General features: G+C 36.7%; 1 protein-coding gene across 7 annotated transcripts in view; it reads right to left on the bottom strand.

The window, feature by feature from the left end:
* LOC145246765 (uncharacterized) overlaps positions 1 to 19,875 on the bottom strand; it is a 129,387-nt gene that overhangs the window by 44,848 nt on the left and 64,664 nt on the right. For 2 of the 7 annotated variants that reach the window (XM_080108540.1, XM_080108539.1), the window contains exon 2: positions 19,420 to 19,533. The exons of the other annotated variants lie outside the window; for them this stretch is intronic. In XM_080108540.1, coding sequence (XP_079964666.1) covers positions 19,420 to 19,434 — 15 coding nt within the window. In that variant the 5' untranslated portion in view covers positions 19,435 to 19,533. The remainder of the gene's footprint in view (positions 1 to 19,419; positions 19,534 to 19,875) is intronic. 7 annotated transcript variants of the gene reach the window in all.

Here is a 19,875-nt window from a genome sequence, read left to right on the forward strand (position 1 = left end):
ATATAGGTATGAAGTACTTTTATAAACTAGAAAATATATTGGTATGAAGTACTTTATTAAAACTAGATAATATATAGGTATGAAGTACTTTATTAAAACTAGATAATATATAGGTATGAAGTACTTTATTAAAACTAGATAATATATAGGTATGAAGTACTTTATTAAAACTAGATAATATATAGGTATGAAGTACTTTATTAAAACTAGATAATATATAGGTATGAAGTACTTTATTAAAACTGGATAATATATAGGTATGAAATACTTTATTAAAACTAGATAATATATAGGTATGAAATACTTTATTAAAAGTAGATAATATATAGGTATGAAGTACTTTATTAAAACTGGATAATATATAGGTATGAAGTACTTTATTTAAACTAGATAATATATAGGTATGAAGTACTTTGTTAAAATAAGATAATATATAGGTATTAAGTACTTTATTAAAACTAGATAATATATAGGTATGAAGTACTTTATTAAAACTGGATAATATATAGGTATGAAATACTTTATTAAAACTAGATAATATATAGGTATGAAATACTTTATTAAAACTAGATAATATATAGGTATGAAATACTTTATTAAAACTAGATAATATATAGGTATGAAGTACTTTATTAAAACTAGATAATATATAGGTATGAAGTACTTTATTAAAACTAGATAATATATAGGTATGAAGTACTTTGTTAAAATAAGATAATATATAGGTATGAAGTACTTTATTAAAACTAGATAATATATAGGTATGAAGTACTTTATGAAAACTGGATAATATATAGGTATGAAGTACTTTATTAAAACTAGATAATATATAGGTATGAAGTACTTTATTAAAACTGGATAATATATAGGTATGAAGTACTTTATTAAAACTATATAATATATAGGTATGAAATACTTTATTAAAACTAGATAATATATAGGTATGAAATACTCCATTAAACTAGATAATATATAGGTATGAAGTACTTTATTTAAACTAGATAATATATAGGTATGAAGTACTTTATTAAAACTAGATAATATATAGGTATGAAGTACTTTATTAAAACTAGATAATATATAGGTATGAAATATTTTATTAAAACTAGATAATATATAGGTATGAAGTACTTTATTAAAACTGGATAATATATAGGTATGAAGTACTTTATTAAAACTAGATAATATATAGGTATGAAATACTTTATTAAAACTAGATAATATATAGGTATGAAGTACTTTATTAAAACTAGATAATATATAGGTATGAAGTACTTTATTGAGACAAAACAATTATATTTTGGAGATCACGATCGTTGCTCATTCTCTATCCCTATTTTTTTTTATTACCCACGAGTTTCCCCTCCCACTTCGAGATTGATTTACTTGTTTTCAGGTTTTACAATCCCTCAAAAGTGTGCCGGCAACATTTAGAATGGATTTAGAGGACTTTACTCACCTGCTTCTTAACTCATTTTATTTGTTTCTGCTTTGATTGTTTGTAATTTCTCCCACTCCAGCCTACGTGCCATTTCTTTATAGAATTGATGTTAAAACAACATATTTGAAGTAAGATTAGGCCCATAAAGTGAATGCGATATTCAGGTGATTAATTAGTTTAGAGCAAGCTTTAAAAAATTGTAAGATAAAATGTGATATGATTATCGACCTTCCCTCAATCCATCAAACGACTCTGGCTTCATTTTTATTTTCAATTTATTGTCAATTGTTTCAAATCAAATAAACCGACATTTTTGTACACACCATTTAAATTAAATTTTATGAAAACATTTAAGATATACGGAAAATGAAATATCTTTGGAAAAGTTAGGAACAAATATTTAATTAAGAATTTACTTTGAAATTATTACTCTTTATAAGTTAATTCCCAATTATTTGTTACTTTGAACAAAAAAATTCAACCTCCTAATAATATCTTTTACGTCATATCTGTACAAGTTAATAACATAATTTCAACTTATACATTTAGTAAGATGAGAGTTCAAATTGGTAAATTAATATTTGCCCTTCAACGAATAATGTTGAAAGTCGATGTTTAGCGCTAAATATTGGCTTTCTCTGACTTAACTGAAAGAAACCTGTAAATGGAGATTTTGTTTAGTAAAGAGTTGTATCACATATGCTCAACAGCATAAAATATTTAACTATAACTTCTTCTTTAATAGTTATTACCAAATATATTTTTATGTAAAATCATTGGAACAAATATCTAACAATTAAAATAAATAAAGGAAATAAAACGTTTGAAGTCCAAAATGCTTCAAGAATATTAAGTTGTAACATTTTCACCAATAATATAGAATTACAGAAATAGTTCATAAAATAGTGAAGAAAAAGACAAAATTTTAAAAGTCCTACACAAGACCAAACTCTTTAAAAAATTAATTATGACGTTTTCTTCAATAATTACTATCAAAGAAATATTTTTGTAAAAACATCAGAAAAAAATCCAAAATTGAAGCCAAATTTTTAAAAAGGCCAAATATGATTTTTGAAGGCTAAACTACTTACAAAAAACAAAACATTCACGAAATTTGGCCTTAAAAAGTCAAATCTGGCAAGCCTGGCGTGTATGTTATTAATTTTGTGTGTCACGCTTACATCCGAGTGACTGTCGTTTAATAGTTATGAACTTCCGTTTATTGTAATAAATAATTTTACCAAGAATTCTTCATAAGTTTTGGTTTCGGATACGATTATAGCTTAAGGAACTCAAGTTATATATATATATATATATATATATATATATATATATATATATACATATATATATATATATATATACATATATATATATATATATATATATATATATATATATATATATATATATATATATGAAAGGATGAAACACTAGTGTCTGTAGGTATTTAATTATTATAGTAAATAATATGTCAGCCCCTTTAAGAAACTTGTTTCTTATCGTTGAGCACTTTCAGTTGTAATAAGTCGGTCAACTTAGCTCATGTTTAATTTCAACAACTATCTCTTGCGGTTGTCGGTAGCCGAATGATTCGGGTCCTTGCTAATGAAACCAGACATGACTTTTGTTGTCAGGATTCGAATCGCTCGACCGGCGTTAATCCTAACACCCTGTACTGATGATTCCTAAAAGGATGAAACACTAGTGTCTGTAAGTATTTAATTATTATATTAAATAACTATGTGTGTATATATATATATATATATATATATATATATATATATATATATATATATATTCATGGGTTTTGGTTTCGGTTTCGATTTAAGCTGAAGCATCCAAGTCGCATGGATATATTTTTTTTTATTTTTGAAATCGCAACTTTATAATATATAAAAATAAAGAACATTAACTCTATACGAAATCTGCAAGAATTAAAATATCATATGTAAGTGTACTTTACGACCGGGCTATGCCGGGCTATGCCGGGCGTCCCTGCTTGCTTAGATAAATACTTATGCAGTTTTAACAAAAGAGCTACAATGCTATCAGAGCGTCTCCATTTACGCTGAACATCTACAGAATACCAACATCAATATATTACATATATGTGGAATATTAATATTTGTATAGAAATAAATATAACTTTGATCCATAACACAAACGTAAGCTAGTTTAAAACGATCTGTTTTCTAAATCTTTGGGCAAGGTGAAAAAATTTCAAGTGGTGTGGGGAAGCTAGAAAGCAAATATAAGTCAGACCCCCTCGCTACTTGAAATGGATTGGAAAAAAAATCCTTCAGTTTTAAATAAAAAGTTAACGATTAGTGTGTGTGAGAGAGAGAGAGAGAGAGAGAGAGAGAGAGAGAGAGAGAGAGAGAGAGAGAGAGAGAGAGTTTCCTTGAGGTCATCCGGACTGGTAATAATAATGTTTATATAAAATCAGAAAATTGGCGTAATTTTCTGATTTTATATAAACATAGGATGCTGTCTATAAATACTTGGGAGTAGAGGAGAATGAGACACTTGAACATGGAAAGATGAGAGAAAACGTGCAGGGAGAATACTTGAAGCGATATCACCAAAAAACAAAATCACTGCCATCAATCAATTGGCAATACCCGATTTGGATTTGGCATAATCAATTAGCCACAAAACTGCACCAATAGCCTTGATGTAAAAACTCGGAAAATGCTGGCCCTTCATAAAGTCATTTACAAACATCAGTGCATGGACAGGCTTTACTTACCACGGAGAGAAGGTGGTTTAGGCCTCACTGAAATAAACCACGCATACCGAACTTTAGTGTTAAGCATAGGCCAATATATCAGGTGTTCTTCTGACCCCAAAATAAAAATGGTGAATGAATATCACACCAAATGTTTGCCCCAGCAGACGTCAACTACAAAGCTCGGTGAAAATTTCAGTGGTAATACACTGGACAACACAATATAAGAATATGACAACCCAGCAACCCTAATCGCCCGAAAGAAGAGAAAGGAGTATACAAAAAGGGAACTGACAAGACTAGAAGGATGGCAACAACATAAGAGAGTAGGTAGGTTCATGGAAGAACTGAACCAGAGCTACATTGACAAGGAGGCCTCACTACAATGGCTTAAGAGTGACAAATTTCCATTTGATGAAGAACGATTAATTATAGCTGCACAAGACCAAGGCTTACTCACAAATGGATTTAAGAAAATGGCTGCTCTACAAAATACCGACCAATGCAGATTCTGTCACTCAGCTGTTGAAAGCCCAAGCCACCTAATGTCTGGATGCAAGATCCTTCTAGCCGATGGTCATTACACTGCTCGCCACAACAAAGTATGTAGATACTTACATTGGAAGATCTGTGGAGAGATGCAACTAGATGGGTTGTCGAACATCTGGGAACATGAACCACGACCGATAACGTCAAATGGAAAAGTGACAGTGTTCTACGACAAAGACATACAGGCAGGCAGATACATAAAAGACAAGGTCATCAAGCCAGATATAGTAATATGGAACAAGCCCGAAAGGACTGCACTCATTATCGACGTCACAGTTCCAAACGACTTTGGCTTTAATAGAGCAGAACAGGAAAAGATAACAAAATATCAGGATCTAAAAAATGATCTAAAAACAACATGGTCTCTGAAAGAAATAAACATTATACCAGTTGTGACAGGAGCAACTGGCCTAATAAAAAAGAACCTTCAAAAATACTTAGAAGCAATCCCTGGAAGACCAAGCTGTAAGGAAATACAGATAGCAGCCATAAAGGGAACAGTGTCTATTCTTAAAAGAGCCCTCGGATATAAATTTAAATTATAATAGAATCAAGTGTTATGTCCAAGGAAGGAGCCCCTTGATCTCTTCAAACTAACAAAAGTAAAATAAAAAAAGAGTAGCATAATTTCTTTTTCTCGTTATCTTAAGAGGTGTATATTAAAAATAATATGTGATGAAATGGACTGATAAGAATAAAAAGACCTAAAGCATTATGAAAAAAAATGAGTAATCAATGAATCCTGCCGTTGATTTTGTTGTTGTTGTTGTTGTTGTTGTTATTGTTTTTGTTTTTGTTGTTTGTTTTTGTTTTGTTGTTTTTGTTTTTTGTCAACATAAAAACAAAAATATTATCAATAAAATAATTGTACATTTTAATCCAACAAGGTCGATAGCTATTCGTCGCGTGCTCTCATGTAATGAATGAATGCGTGAATGTAGGATTGACATGAGATTCTAAAAGATTAAATAAATGACCGAAAAATGGGCTAAAATGACTTAAATAAATAAAAAGTAAATGACTTAGAATGACTTTAATGAACTTAAGGATGAATTGAATGACCTTAAGAATGACTTGAATGCTTAAAAAATAACTGGAATCCTTCAAAAACAACTTGAATGATCTGGAGAATGACTTGAATGGCTTTGAGACTGACTGGTTGTAAAGTGGATGATCATTTTACATTAAATTGATACAGAAAAGTGATCCCCCCCTTTATATCACAAAGTTACAAACATAAGCATGTAGTAAGAACAGAAACTAAACTTTGATCTTGGCCAAAAGGTCAAGAAAAGGGTATTTATTTGCTCCCCCACCGAGCAAATTAGGCACAAGGCTGATTTTTAATGTGAGGAGGAAGGGGAAATAGGGACCAACTCCCGGGGAGTAGGGGAGCTGGATAGTGACAATTTGTATAAAGGCTTTCTTCTACATTGACCAAGTTCTTATATGTGAGGTGGTATTTATTTGCTCCCCCACTAAGCAAATTAGGCACAATGCCGATTTTTAAAGTGAGGAGTGAAGAGAAAATGGGGACCCACTCCCCGGGGAGTAGGGGAGCTGGATAGTAACAATTGGTATGAAGGGTTGCCCCTACATTGACCACGGTCTTATATGATGCTTGCAGTAGGTATTTATTTACTCCCCCACCGAGCAAATTAGGCACAAGGCCAATTTTTAATGTGAGGAGTGAAGGGAGGGGAAAGGGAAAAAAGGGGCCAGCTCCCGAGAGGTTGGAAATGGGAGCTGGTTAAAGGTCAGGCATTTGGGGTTGCCCCCACATCTGGTCTTTGCTTGCAGTATCTGCCGGAACAGATACTACACTTTGAGGTATTTATTTGCTTCCCCACTGAGCAAATTAGGCACAGATGGTATTTATTTGCTCCCCCACCAAGCAAATTAGGCACAAGGCCAATTTTTAATGTGAGGAGTGAAGGGAGGGGGAAGGAGAAAAGGTGACCAGCTCCCGAGAGGTGGGAAATGGGAGCTGGTTAAAGGTCAGGCATGTGGGGTTGCCCCCACATCTGGTCTTTGCTAGTCATAGCTAGTCATAGCTTGCAGTATCTGCCGGAACAGATGGTATTTATTTGCTCCCCCACTGAGCAAATTAGGCACACGGCCGTTTTTAATGTGAGGTAAAAAACCAGCTCCCCTAAAAGTAGGCAAGAAGGGGCCACTCTGGTTACCAAAAATAATAATTGTCCCAGTATAGAGGGTTTCCCCTCCATTGACTGGTACAAATTATCTTAAGTGCAGCATCTGCCGGAACAGATGGTATTTATTTGCTCCCCCACTGAGCAAATTAGGCACAAGGCCGTTTTTAATGTGAGGTAAAAAACCAGCTCCCCTAAAAGTAGGCAAAAAGGGGGCACTCTGGTTACCAAAAATAATAATTGTCCCAGTATAGAGGGTTTCCCCTCCATTGACTGGTACAAATTATCTTAAGTGCAGTATCTGCCGGAACAGATGGTATTTATTTGCTCCCCCACCGAGCAAATTAGGCACAAGGCCGATTTTTAATGTGAGGAGTGAAAGGAAGGGGGAAGGGAAAAAGGGGACCAGCTCCCGAGAGGTGGGAAATGGGAGCTGGTTAATGGTCAGGCATGTGGGGTTGCCCCCACATCTGGTCTTTGCTAGTCATAGCTAGTCATAGCTTGCAGTATCTGCCGGAACAGATGGTATTTATTTGCTCCCCCACCGAGCAAATTAGGCACAAGGCCAATTTTTAATGTGAGGAGTGAAGGGAGGGGGAAGGGAAAAAGGGGACCAGCTCCCGAGAGGTGGGAAATGGGAGCTGGTTAAAGGTCAGGCATGTGGGGTTGCCCCCACATCTGGTCTTTGCTAGTCATAGCTAGTCATAGCTTGCAGTATCTGCCGGAACAGATGGTATTTATTTGCTCCCCCACTGAGCAAATTAGGCACAAGGCCGATTTTTAATGTGAGGAGTGAAGGGGAAATGGGGACCAGCTCCCCGGGGAGTAGAGGAGCTGGATAGTGACAATTGGTATGAAGGGTTGCCCCTACATTGACCAAGGTCTTATATGTGAGGTTGCCCACACATATGGTCTTTGCTTGCAGTATCTGCCGGAACAGATACTACACTTTGATCCTGGCCAAAAGGCAAAAACAAAAACTTAAAAAGCTAAGAACAGCATTTATTAAAAACAGACCTTTGATCTTAACCAAAAAAGGCCAAGCACAAAAGTGTTACGGACAGACCGACCGACGGAGTGACTTATAGAGTCGCTTGCACGCGACTAAAAACACGATATGGCGATAAAGGTCAACATACCTTTGTATTTCACCTCTAAGCTCGTGTTTTATCTATGACTTCTACATAAACGATCATTAACAGCGAACAGCGGAAATACTATATTGCCAAAGATCAACGTGTTTATATGTCTAGAATGGTTTACCCTACAACTGAAAAACAAACACCATTCAATTAATCTTACTAACATCCCCCCCCTCTCTCTCTCTCTCTCTCTCTCTCTCTCTCTCTCTCTCTCTCTCTCTCTCATTGTATTTCAATAAGCTATCAGAAATCAAAGGGTCCCATCCTGAGTCTAACATACATTTGAATTCTATGTGTGATACATAGATATACGACTGTTTAATCAAGAATCTCATTTAGCTATGAAATGTTGATTTATTTATTTATTTATTTATTTTTACATATAAATTTGTTAAATTTAGAGAGGGGTATCCTACCGGATGCCAAACATTCATCCATTAAATTATTCCAACCGAGAGATCTTTTTTTATTTTCTGACCGTCCCTTTAAGTGCAATTGTTTGAATTTCTCTTGTACCTGGCTCACCTTTTTACCAGGTATTCTTCTGTTTGAAAAACCAGAGATCTTATTCGGGCAACTGGACCTTTTATCTTCAGGGAAGTCAGTTTTTATTATTTTCTTGGGTTTTTTTTTTAATTAGCTGTTTTGCTTTACTTTTCAAACGTGGGGTAGTGGTAGCAAAGCAACAACACTTTCTTTTAAGCAACAACCATGACTGTGCTTTTAAGCCTCTTATTTTGATATTTTTGGTTGCTGAAACTGCTTGAGCTAAGGGGCCAGAACATTTGATATCAAGGCTTGATGGCTGATTCTAGTTGACCTCTGTCATGGCAATAGTGCAACTCCCAGAAAAGAGAGGTTTACACCATACTTATTTCTTCCGACATAGTGTGCAAACGAGTCGAGGGAATCTTTTTATCCTGAATGCCGGCCTGCCAGTATGCATATTCATTTTTATTCATTGGTTTATTATTAATTCTTATTTGGCATTTGAAGCAGACATTTATTAAGAGAGGGAGTATCCCCATTCGCAACATGAGGAACGTTCTGGATAGTTTGAGGAGATAGCACACCATGGACTTTTTTGCATATTTAGTAAGGGTTTTGCTCCAATGTGAAGTATCCTCATCTTAGGGCTCTGACAAACCCACGTACAGAGAGACCGAAGACACCCGAGGATAGTGTCCAGTAGGCGTTCAGTTTCTCTCCAGGTGGTGGAGTATGACCACTCACACAAGAATGAATTAAGTCATTTAAACAAGCCGATAGTACAAGGCACACAATAATACATCTTCGATAATCAGCATTGTTCTGGGAGATCAACCCTCGCAGTCTGTATATTCTAACCTTGACAAAGGGGTTAGTTTATTTGCAATCGCCTAAAGCGCCCCTGCCGAAAATGCCGACGCGGCCGCTCAAGCATTTTTTTTTTTTTTTTTTTTTTGTGCGCTGACTTTTCAATCCTCACTTTCCGCCTTGTATCACAGCCTCCTGCTATGGGCAAAAGATAAATACACCTCTTTAGACAATAAGCATATTAGTCTGTAACCCAACCAGCTACGATGGTCGGAGATTGCCCCATAGATGGAAGGGGGGCTAATGAGATTTAAATTAGAGCTTTTTATCTATGTGAACGATCCCGGTATAATATCAGGTATCCTTGCTAGTTAAAAGGAGAAAATGGTTGATCGCTGATATGAAATGCATTTTTTTTTCTTTTTGTAAAGGAAAAAAGCAATTTCGAAAACATTAAACAATATTGCTGTAAAAGTGATTATTTTGAAGTATTTATCTCTGTTTAGGCTAGAGGGGTGACCTTAGGTCAAGGCCGAAATTAAACCGGTCTGTAAGATTTTTTTTATGGGAAAATTGTACTGCGGAAAATCATCTAATTGGTGTGCATGGGGGTGAGTAATTAACTAATAAGAGCGAATCAGATTATGACGTGTGGGCGAAGATTGGCTGGATGAGGAAACCGGGTTCGCCTCGACTCCTGCCACCCTTCCATTTATAAGGGGCTGCAGAACAGAAAAAAAAGGAGATTTTCTGGAGTCTGAAGTGTAGTTCAGTTGAGTTTGGGAGTCTGTTTGGACTTGGGAGATCATACTGCCCACCGCCCCACCTCGCGGGAAATCATTGATAAGTAAGGAACCGGGCTCTTAAAAACAAAGAAAAACGCCCCGTTTAAACAACTATCGAAGACTACCAGAAAAAGAAAAATATAATCGATTTTTTTTTCCTGTTGATAAACTGTATATAATTATTTTCTCTTGTTGTGAATAATTAATTTTTATACGAAAACTAAAACCAGAATCAACGTTGATTATTTATCGCGATTATATCGATTATTTATTGTGAGTTGATTTCAGAGACTGAAAACTATATTGGAGAGAGAGAGAGAGAGAGAGAGAGAGAGAGAGAGAGAGAGAGAGAGAGAGAGTATCGTCAACTACCGCATTTAGCATTTGGACCGGAGCGTCATATCAACTCTGTTTTCGTGGAAGCGACTGAGACTGCGTCGTTGAACTTTTGTGAATGTTCGAACCGACCCCCTTAGAACTACACTTGTAACTGTGTGGACATCACGGTTTTCCTTGTGATGCATCTTAACTGAGGGAGGTCGGGTATCCGCACCTACGTTATGTCATTATAATCTTTTTTTTTTTTTTTTTTTTTTTATTACATTTTCATCCCAAACAAGGCAAATTGCCACTTTGGTGTAGGGGGCTACTATCAGGGGCAACAACTACTGGGGTACTATGTAGGGATTTTGGCAGCAAGGTGTCGGTTCACGTTACACTTGAACTTCTGCACGTCAGTACTGTTGGGGAAGCAGGGACCTGGAATGGAATTCCAGAGTCTTGCGGTTCTGGGGAAGAAACTATTGGAGTAAAAAGATCTTTTACATCTAGGGACCTCTACAGTGTGGGGGTGGGATCTAGTAGCCTGTCGGGTTTGTCGAGGGTGCTCGCGTCGTGGGGGCACAAGTGATTGTAGTTCATCAGAGCATTCACCACTAAAATACTTGTAGAAAAGGCAGAGGGATGCAACATTTCGTCGATGGGACAGAGGCTGAAGCTTAGATGCCAGTTCAAGGCCTATCAGGTTTGCGACTCTCTTTTGAACCTTGTCAAGGAGCGAGAGACTAGTAGCAGATGCACCAGCCCAGATGTGGCAGCAATACTCCATACATGGGCGAATGGTGGCCTTATAGAGGTACAGGATACTTTCGGGTGTTAGTAGTTTTCTAGCACGGTAGAGAGAGCCTACCTTTCTTGCAGCGGCCCTGGCAATGCCTTCAATGTAATTGTTCCAACTCATGTTTCCTGTGAACGTTAGGCCAAGGAGTTTGAAAGATGGACTCTCAGATAAAGAGTCGTTGGCCATTGCTATTGGTGGTAGAGAGGGTTTCTTGTAATTATTGAATGAAACTAGTTTAGTCTTGGCAGCATTGAACGCGACCAACCACTTTTGTCCCCATTCCACTACAGATTGGAGGTCTTGCTCTAGTGTTTCTGCCATTTCTTTAGAAATGTGTTCATTCGTCTTCCTGTCGTGTCTGCCATAGAGTGTAGTGTCATCAGCATATATACCCATCTCAGAGGCAATGTTGTCGGAGAGGTCATTTATGAATATCAGGAACAATAGAGGTCCAAGGATAGAACCCTGGGGCACTCCCGCATTTATATCATATTGTTTAGATGTGCGACCGTCGAGGACTACCTGGATTTTTCTCTTATCTAAGAAGGATTTAATTATGTTAAGCATTCTACCAGTGATACCGTATGATCTGATTTTACTGAGGAGACCCTCATGCCATACCCTGTCAAAAGCCTTAGATATATCTAGAGCTACCGCTCTGCCTTCCCCCGCTTTGTCCAGTGATTGGTATATACGTTCAGAGATCACGGTGAGGATGTCTGCTGTGGAACGGGCTTGTCTAAATCCATATTGTTTGTCAGTCAGTAGTTTAGCATCTGTAAGATGATGGACTAGAGCATGGTTAATTATGGTCTCAAATATTTTGGCAAAAAGTGGGAGGAGGCTAATGGGGCGATAATTTGATGGGTCTGTCCTTTCGCCAGAATTCTTGAATACTGGTACAACAGAAGCAGTTTTCCAACAGCCTGGAAAGCAAGCTTCATTAAGACATTTGTTGTAGAGTTTGGAGAGAACTGGAGCTACTTCAGCTGAGCACTTTTTTAATAGCACAGCTGGGATAAGATCGGGTCCACATGCTTTTGAGGTGTCAAGGTTTTTTATGATAGCATGCACCTGAGCAGGGGTGGTTTTCAGATCGTCTAGTGTGGCGTCTGTCCGCATAGGAAAGTCAGGTAGGGGGTGGTTGGAAGGGTCCAGTGTGGAGTTTGAGGCAAACCGACTGGCAAGCATGTTAGCCTTGTCGGTTGCTGAGGAGACAACCTCGTGATTGTTGGTTAGTGGGGGAATTGTTGATTGCCCATTATTTACTACACTGTTGTAGATTTTCCAGAAGTCTCGAGTTCCTAGTTTTTGTGCTTCGATGCGCTTTTTAGTGGTTTCCGTAAATTCTCTCTTAGCTGTCGCTATTTCTTTCTTAACGTTATTTCTAGCTTCTATATACTTCAGTCTGTTTGAACTGGACTTATGTCGGTTAAACCTACGGTATGCATGCTGCTTTTGAGTAATGGCAGTTGCACAAGTCGACGTAAACCATTGGGGAGAGTGGGGCTTACTATAAAATTTCCGCATGGGAACATGCGCTTCGATTGCAGTTTTGAACCAGTCAGTGGTCTCGTTTGCACATTGTTCAGCAGGGAGAGAGAAAATATTTTTCCATGGAGCATCTCTAATTAGTTCCCTGATGGCTTCCCAGTCAGCCTTATTATAATATCTCGTTGTTTTGAGCACTGGCTCTTCAGTTTTGGGTCTAGAGTTTAGGGCGATTTCAACCATTATCACTGCATGGTCAGCGTTCCCGAGTGGGCTGTGGGCCTTCGCTAAGCAGTCATCGGGAACTGTGGTCAAAAACAGATCTAGAAGTGATGCGTGTTGTTCTTCCTGGTCAGGGAAACGGGTTGGAAACGTAACAATTTGTGATAGGGAGTGAGATATAGCGAAGCTATGGGTTGTGCTGCCCGCTGCATCTGTGTGAGTAGAGAATCCAAGCCAGTTTTTGTGGTGGACATTAAAGTCACCAAACACATGTATTTGTGCGCTAGTGTCGAGGGACAGTGCCGTGTCTATGCTGTCAGATACTTTGTTTATTATGGAGCAGTCCTGAGTCGAGGGAGAGCGGTAGAGAAAATAATAGTAGCTAATACTGTGTTGCACGTTTAGTCTAAAGCACATAAAGGCTTGATCATCTGTTTCTAGGTTTGTTTCTCTAGTCAAGGGAAGGGTATTACGAATGTAAACTCCAAGTCCGTGCATATGTCTGTCAGAGTCCTTACGGAAGAGTGGGAGATATCCAGGCATGTTAAAGTGGTTAGAGGGAATGGAGGAGTGTAGGTTAGTCTCACTTAGTGCTAAGATATCCGGGGTATTTGTTAAGAGAAATGCTTCAACATCAGCTAAGTTAGTTCTAAGCCCACGGATATTTGTGAATGAGAGCCTCAAGGGAGGAGGCAAGTTGAATTTGTTTGTCCCTAATCCTGGTTTAAGCTTATTTTTAGATTGTACTGTCGTCATATTTATTTTTAAGAGTTTCGGTAAGGGGGAGCTAAACAAGAGGTTATGCGGAGCTTCAGACATGCATCACAAGTAGACCATCAGCTGACCTTTCTCCAATTAGGATTGTGGCCTCAGGAAAGCCCACCGGGGATGAGTGCAGGGTCCCTTTCCATGCGCGTCATGGCACTGCAAACAACCCGATATTATTCAACTGTTGATGGAGCAGCCGCTCTAAGCGCTACCAAAGAGTTAGGGCTCCTGTACTACCAGTCGGGAACAGCAGCCAGGAACTGTCAATCCGGTACCCTCAACCCTTTAGAAGAAGGTCAACCCAATCTAACCGCTCAGGCATATCTTATACTCAAGCACTCCCAAATGTTCAGTTTTAGGGGTGGGGCGTGCTGGGAATGGGGAAGAACGGCGTTCATTGCCCTAGCCAGGAAACAAGATCTACCGCTGGGTGTTTCTGTCGAATCACTGAGATAGTGTCTCTGCGCTTGATTAATAGGCAAAGAAGGAGTATGGAAGCCGGGCGATAGACAGAGCCTATCTACTCCTTAAGCAATTTAGGTTTGCAAACCGGTGAATTTGTTTGAGTCACCAGCTCTAGGAAGGTTGTCATCCAAGACTGAAGAGGCCTCTCTCCCCTTTGGTTTAGTTTCAGAGTTTTCCTTCTCCTAGACGGATGATCTGGGAAGACCTACTGGGTCCGTCAGCCCTGAGAGGGTTTTCTCCGCGCCTAGGTTCTAATCCAGGTATTTCTGCGACCCCGCGTTGTTAGTGTTACTGGGTTAGTTTGTGGGGGATTATATCTACTGATTAGTTACACTCCTCAAAGTGATTTAGGGGCATGCTATTTACTTGTTAATGGATAAAGGGGGTGGGTGAAGTTCATGCAGTGTAAGCGTCTACGTTTGTAAGAGGGCTTGTTAGGGAGGAGATAATGTGATTTTAGTCATACCCTTTTTTTTATTTTATTAATGTTAGCTTAGGTCTAGTATAGTGTTACAGTATGAGTAGGTATTAAGAATTGAGCTACGAGTTGTGCCCGAGCTATTTTAGATGATAGGAGGGTTAAGATGTAAGTGCAATATAGCATGGATAAGACAGCAAGTATTGAGTCATGCGTAATTAGGTGAATAGATATATATGGGCAGGTTTTCAGTAGGTGCGAATAGAGTTGAAGTTGTAGGTATTTTTTAGTAAGAGTCATGGGGCGTTTTGCATAACAAGGAGTGTCGTTTCAATAACGTAATTAATCGTTGCAAAACTCGAGACAGTTGTGTAGTGCATATCGCTTTGTTTCTGGGTACTTTGGCTGTTAAGTACCTGCCTTTGTGTGCATAGGCTGTTAAGTCCCTTACTGGATAGGAATGAGCTGTAATGCATGCCTTAGAGGTAGAAATGTATAGATGTTTAGTGATGGTTATTAAAACAGTTTGCATGTGAGGGATTAGGGGCTGGAAGTTAGCGATTCAACTACAGATGCGGAGCAATGTGGGAGTTTAGTGGCGGATAGGTTGGAAGGAGTAGATTGTTAGCGTTCAAGAGAAGAGGGGTTATTTATTTACAGATGGATTTCCATTAGGATTTTTGAGTTACAGGTAAGGTTTAGTCTGAAGAAGGGAGGAAATTCTTTTTTTTTTTTTTTTATGCATGCAGGTAAGACAAACGCAATCGTCTTGGAGGTAAAATGTATAAGATTTCGTAGCTAGCTATTAGGTTTTTCCCTCCCAGTTATAGGGACAGCTAATTCGTTGGGATTTGGAATTGTAGTCATTAAGGTCAGGCGCAGAGTGTTGCATCTATTCAGAAAATTAGCCCTAGTATCACAGCTGGGATTATGTATATTGCAGTTACAAATATAGTGCCAGTCAAATTATGAGCCACGTGCAGTGGTTTGGTATGGTATGGGTATCATGGAGGACACTTAAATACAAGCAAGCGTACGGTGATTGCATATATTAAGTATACTACTTAAATAAAGTTCTTCTGTCTTCTATAGTAGAAAGAAAGGTAGTCCTAGCTCTTCTATATTCTTGCATAGGCTATTCGTTATCGAGTAGAGTTCTACTGACCATAAAATACGGCTCGCGTGTGACTAAGTGTTAGAGACCATTTTTACGCATATGTAATTGAAATGCATTAAATAAATACATTTAAAGAGAAGGTATACACAGTTGGTAAAAGCAAAAAGAGAAATAAATAAACAAAGTGAATAAATAAATAAAAAATAAATAGAAGAAACGACTCGCATGGAAGCAAAGAGTTAAAGACAATAAAATACATTAGTCAAAATTAAGAAAAAAAAAAGCAGTTGCCATTTTGGTAATATTAGGATTTGTTAAATTAACTTAGCTTATATTGTTCGCCCATTTTCAAAATTGTCGCGTCTGTCAGCGAGCGAACCCTGTTAGTGTGACGGCTTCACTTCCTTTCCCCGGATTTTATATCTATTTATAGTTTATAGTGCGCACATGTGTATGGTAATTTTACTTTTTTCTTTTTTTCTTTTATTCTTTATTTTTTTTATTTTTTTTTTTATTTAGGTTAAACTTCTGTCTTCTATAGTAGAAAGAAAGGTAGTCCTAGCTCTTCTATATTCTTGCATAGGCTATTCGTTATCGAGTAGAGTTCTACTGACCATAAAATACGGCTCGCGTGTGACTAAGTGTTAGAGACCATTTTTACGCATATGTAATTGAAATGCATTAAATAAATACATTTAAAGAGAAGGTATACACAGTTGGTAAAAGCAAAAAGAGAAATAAATAAACAAAGTGAATAAATAAAAAATAAATAGAAGAAACGACTCGCATGGAAGCAAAGAGTTAAAGACAATATATGCGCATATAGTTAAAATACATTAGTCAAAATTAAGAAAAAAAAAAAAAAAAAAAAGCAGTTGCCATTTTGGTAATATTAGGATTTGTTAAATTAACTTAGCTTTCAAAGATCTTTTAATAAGTTTGGTATTGGTGGGATTTTGGATGCCTTATAAACTCAGCATATCAGGTGGTTTCATCATGTACAGCAGGTCATTATCTACATACATTTCATATGCTTAGATGCCCCAATTAACCGAGAGTGTAGTAAACCAGGGAAGACCTGATTTGAATGCATAAAAGGTAATTGGACTGCATGCAATCCTTTAGATTGGATGACATGAAGAGCGTGCATGAGATATTATCTAGTGTTATCCAACCCAAAGCCCAGAATATTTATAGCATTTAAAATACCAAAGCCAAATAATGATGCTATCGTCTCATTAAAAATAGTCACTAAATATTAGAAAATGCCAATTAACCGTGATGCTTTTGATTAAAGCTGGTTTGTTTTTATGGCATATCAACTCTTAAGATTATTTAAAACAAAAATACCTACTTGTACTCTAATTTCATATGGGATGAGACACCAAAAACCCAGGAGATGGACAAGAAACCAAGCATAGACAAACTTCTAACTGCATGGAATGAATGCAGCCAGAAAACTAGAACTGATCACAAGATATTTTCTATGTTGAAAATCATTTTTCCAGCTGAGAAAAGCCAAACTTGCTGCTTAGTCTTAGCTGTTGTCTTTGCAATCAGATGGCCCAAGGTTCACTTCTAATCATAACCACTTTCTTAACTTTGGAACGGGTAATTATGGTTGCTTATCACATGGTTTAAAAATTTCTTTACCTTTTATTCACTTCAAGAAAGGCACAACGGCATTGAGACATGATGAGTTACTGTGAAGTAGAGGCCAGATGTATAGGGCCATCCTAAGTGGGGAGTTGTGTAGTGAGATACTTCATGGTTTGGATATTGGGATCACTATAGCCTGCTTCTATTTTTGGGGGATTCTGTTATTTATCCATATTTCATTATATATTTGTAGTAGATAGTCCAGAGATGGTTTTGGTAGTTTTTTTGTTTTTTTTTGTTTTTTTTTTAAGAAATTGATAATGGATTTCATCAGAGCCAACTGCTGTATCATGAGATTTGTGTATTGTTTCTTTTAGTTCTGTGCTATTGAATGGTTAGTTGTACTTTTCTTCATTTTTTGATTCGAAATTAATTTTTTTTATTTTCTTTGTTTTGTTTTATAACTTAAAATTTTATTTTGTTTTTTTGATGATGAATTTGTTGAAAATTGTTCTGCTAGTCTGCAATTTTTTTCTTGTCGGTGATCTTCATGTGGTATTGTTTGATCATGTTCTTGTTCTTCCCTGATATTTTCCTGACCATCTCCCATACTTTTTTAGTTTTAGTGTTTTCATTTATTTTTGATACATAATTTTTCCATGTATTCCATTTTGATTCTTTAATAGTTTTCTGTGCTTTTGCTCTGCTATTTTGTATATTTTCTTTTTGTCCAAATTTTCTTTCTTTTTCTTGTCCAAATGTTCTTTTACCTTTTAATTTTTTTTTGTTGGATTATTTTTTAATTTTCTTAATTGCGATAGTTCTGCTTCTGTCGGGTTGAGTTATAATTCTGTGCTGTCATGAGAGGTCCATCCTCCAGGTTTTACCGTCTTCCTTTGAGAAAGGAGTCGTTTATTAATAATCACCTCGGGAGCACTTGCTGGGGAATGCCGATGGAGCTGCATACCTTATTTTTGTGGACCTGTGTTCATGTGCGCTGGATCTCACTCACCACTTTCTGACCTTGTGCCATGTTTACCTGCGATCAGGAGGAGGTAGATACCAGGAATTCAGGTGTGACGTTATGACGTCAAACTCGGCTTAATAGTCGAGGATCCGTGTTCGAATATCAGTTCGGCACAATGTACGCAGTGACGCTGATCAGTCAGTCGGAGTGAGATGTAGTTCTGTGTAGTCCTCTTCTTCTTTCTTTGAAAGAGTGCTTGTTTATTGCCAACCATCTAAAGCTCCTTTGATGAGCAATGCCGATGGGACTACACGGCCTATTTTTATGGGTCACAGTATATCCCGCCTGGTGCGCCTTTGATAAGAAGTTCCTCCGTCAAAAATAATAGAAAATTTCTTCGATAGTGTTTGCAGTTTGCACGTGTACCATTTATTTATCTTTAAGTTCAAAGTTTACAGTGACTACATTTTCAGTTCAGTTATGTATTTCTTTATATTTCTTTTAGATTCGTATTTTTGCCTACAATCTACATTAACTTCTGTTCTAGACCTTGTTTACCTTTCTATATTGTAGTGGGGGTGCAGTGTAAGTCAACTTATGTGATTGTGGTGGAGAAGTAATTTAAGTCGACTTATACTTGCCAATTTCTAATTTTTAAATGTTAACCTTTTACCAGCTATTTTTACCGGCTAAAAACCAAATTGAATTTGTTTCACATGATCGAATCCCCTATATATCAAGTTTCAAGTCTGTAGATCAAAAATTAACAGAGCAGATTGGTAGAGACTGTTCAGCACAAATACACATACACATAGAGACAAGGTCACTTTAATATATATAGTAGAAGGCCGCCCGGCGTTGCCCGGTTTTAAAATACGCTTACATATGATATTTTAGAACATGCAGATCTCGTATTTAATATTTATTATAAAGACAATTCTCTATTGATTATTATATTGTACCCAATATATAATAGTTATTTCAAAAGCTTTTAAAAGTGACTTGGGCTAGAATTGAAACTAAAACATTAGTTATCTAGCCTTAATTTTTAATGTTTGACGTATCATCAAATGGATAAGAAATAGTTAAAAAGTAAACCGACTTTAATGCATAAATTATATTTGTGCATGCGTATAATGCTTTAAATCGACTTACGCTTGCAAACTTCATTTTATTTTAATTTTGATCCTCCAGCAGCCATTTTATTGAATAAAGATCAACTCAAATTTGTTCCACAAGTCCAAATCCCCTGTATATCAAGTTTCAAGTCTGAAGACAAAAAATTAACAAAGGAGTTGGTAGAGACCGTTTTTCAGATAGATAGATAGATAGATAGATAGATAGATAGATAGATAGATAGATAGATAGATAGGCAAAGTCATTTATGGATTTAGATTAAATCCTCGGCTAGGGAAAGATGCAAGTCTAACCGCATTGATGAGTTGAGATACAATGAAACAGTACTGCATGTGGATTATATATATATATACATATATATATATATATATATATATATACAGTGATGATCATATTTATTGGCACGGTAAAATAAAAGTTAAATTTTGTCTAATAAATTCTAAAAAAGGGATTAAATTAAAGAAAATAACAAAG

The sequence above is a fragment of the Euprymna scolopes genome, chromosome 24 (genome assembly GCF_053919585.1).
Source record: "Euprymna scolopes isolate OS-2025 chromosome 24, ASM5391958v1, whole genome shotgun sequence".
Lineage (NCBI taxonomy): Eukaryota > Metazoa > Mollusca > Cephalopoda > Sepiida > Sepiolidae > Euprymna > Euprymna scolopes.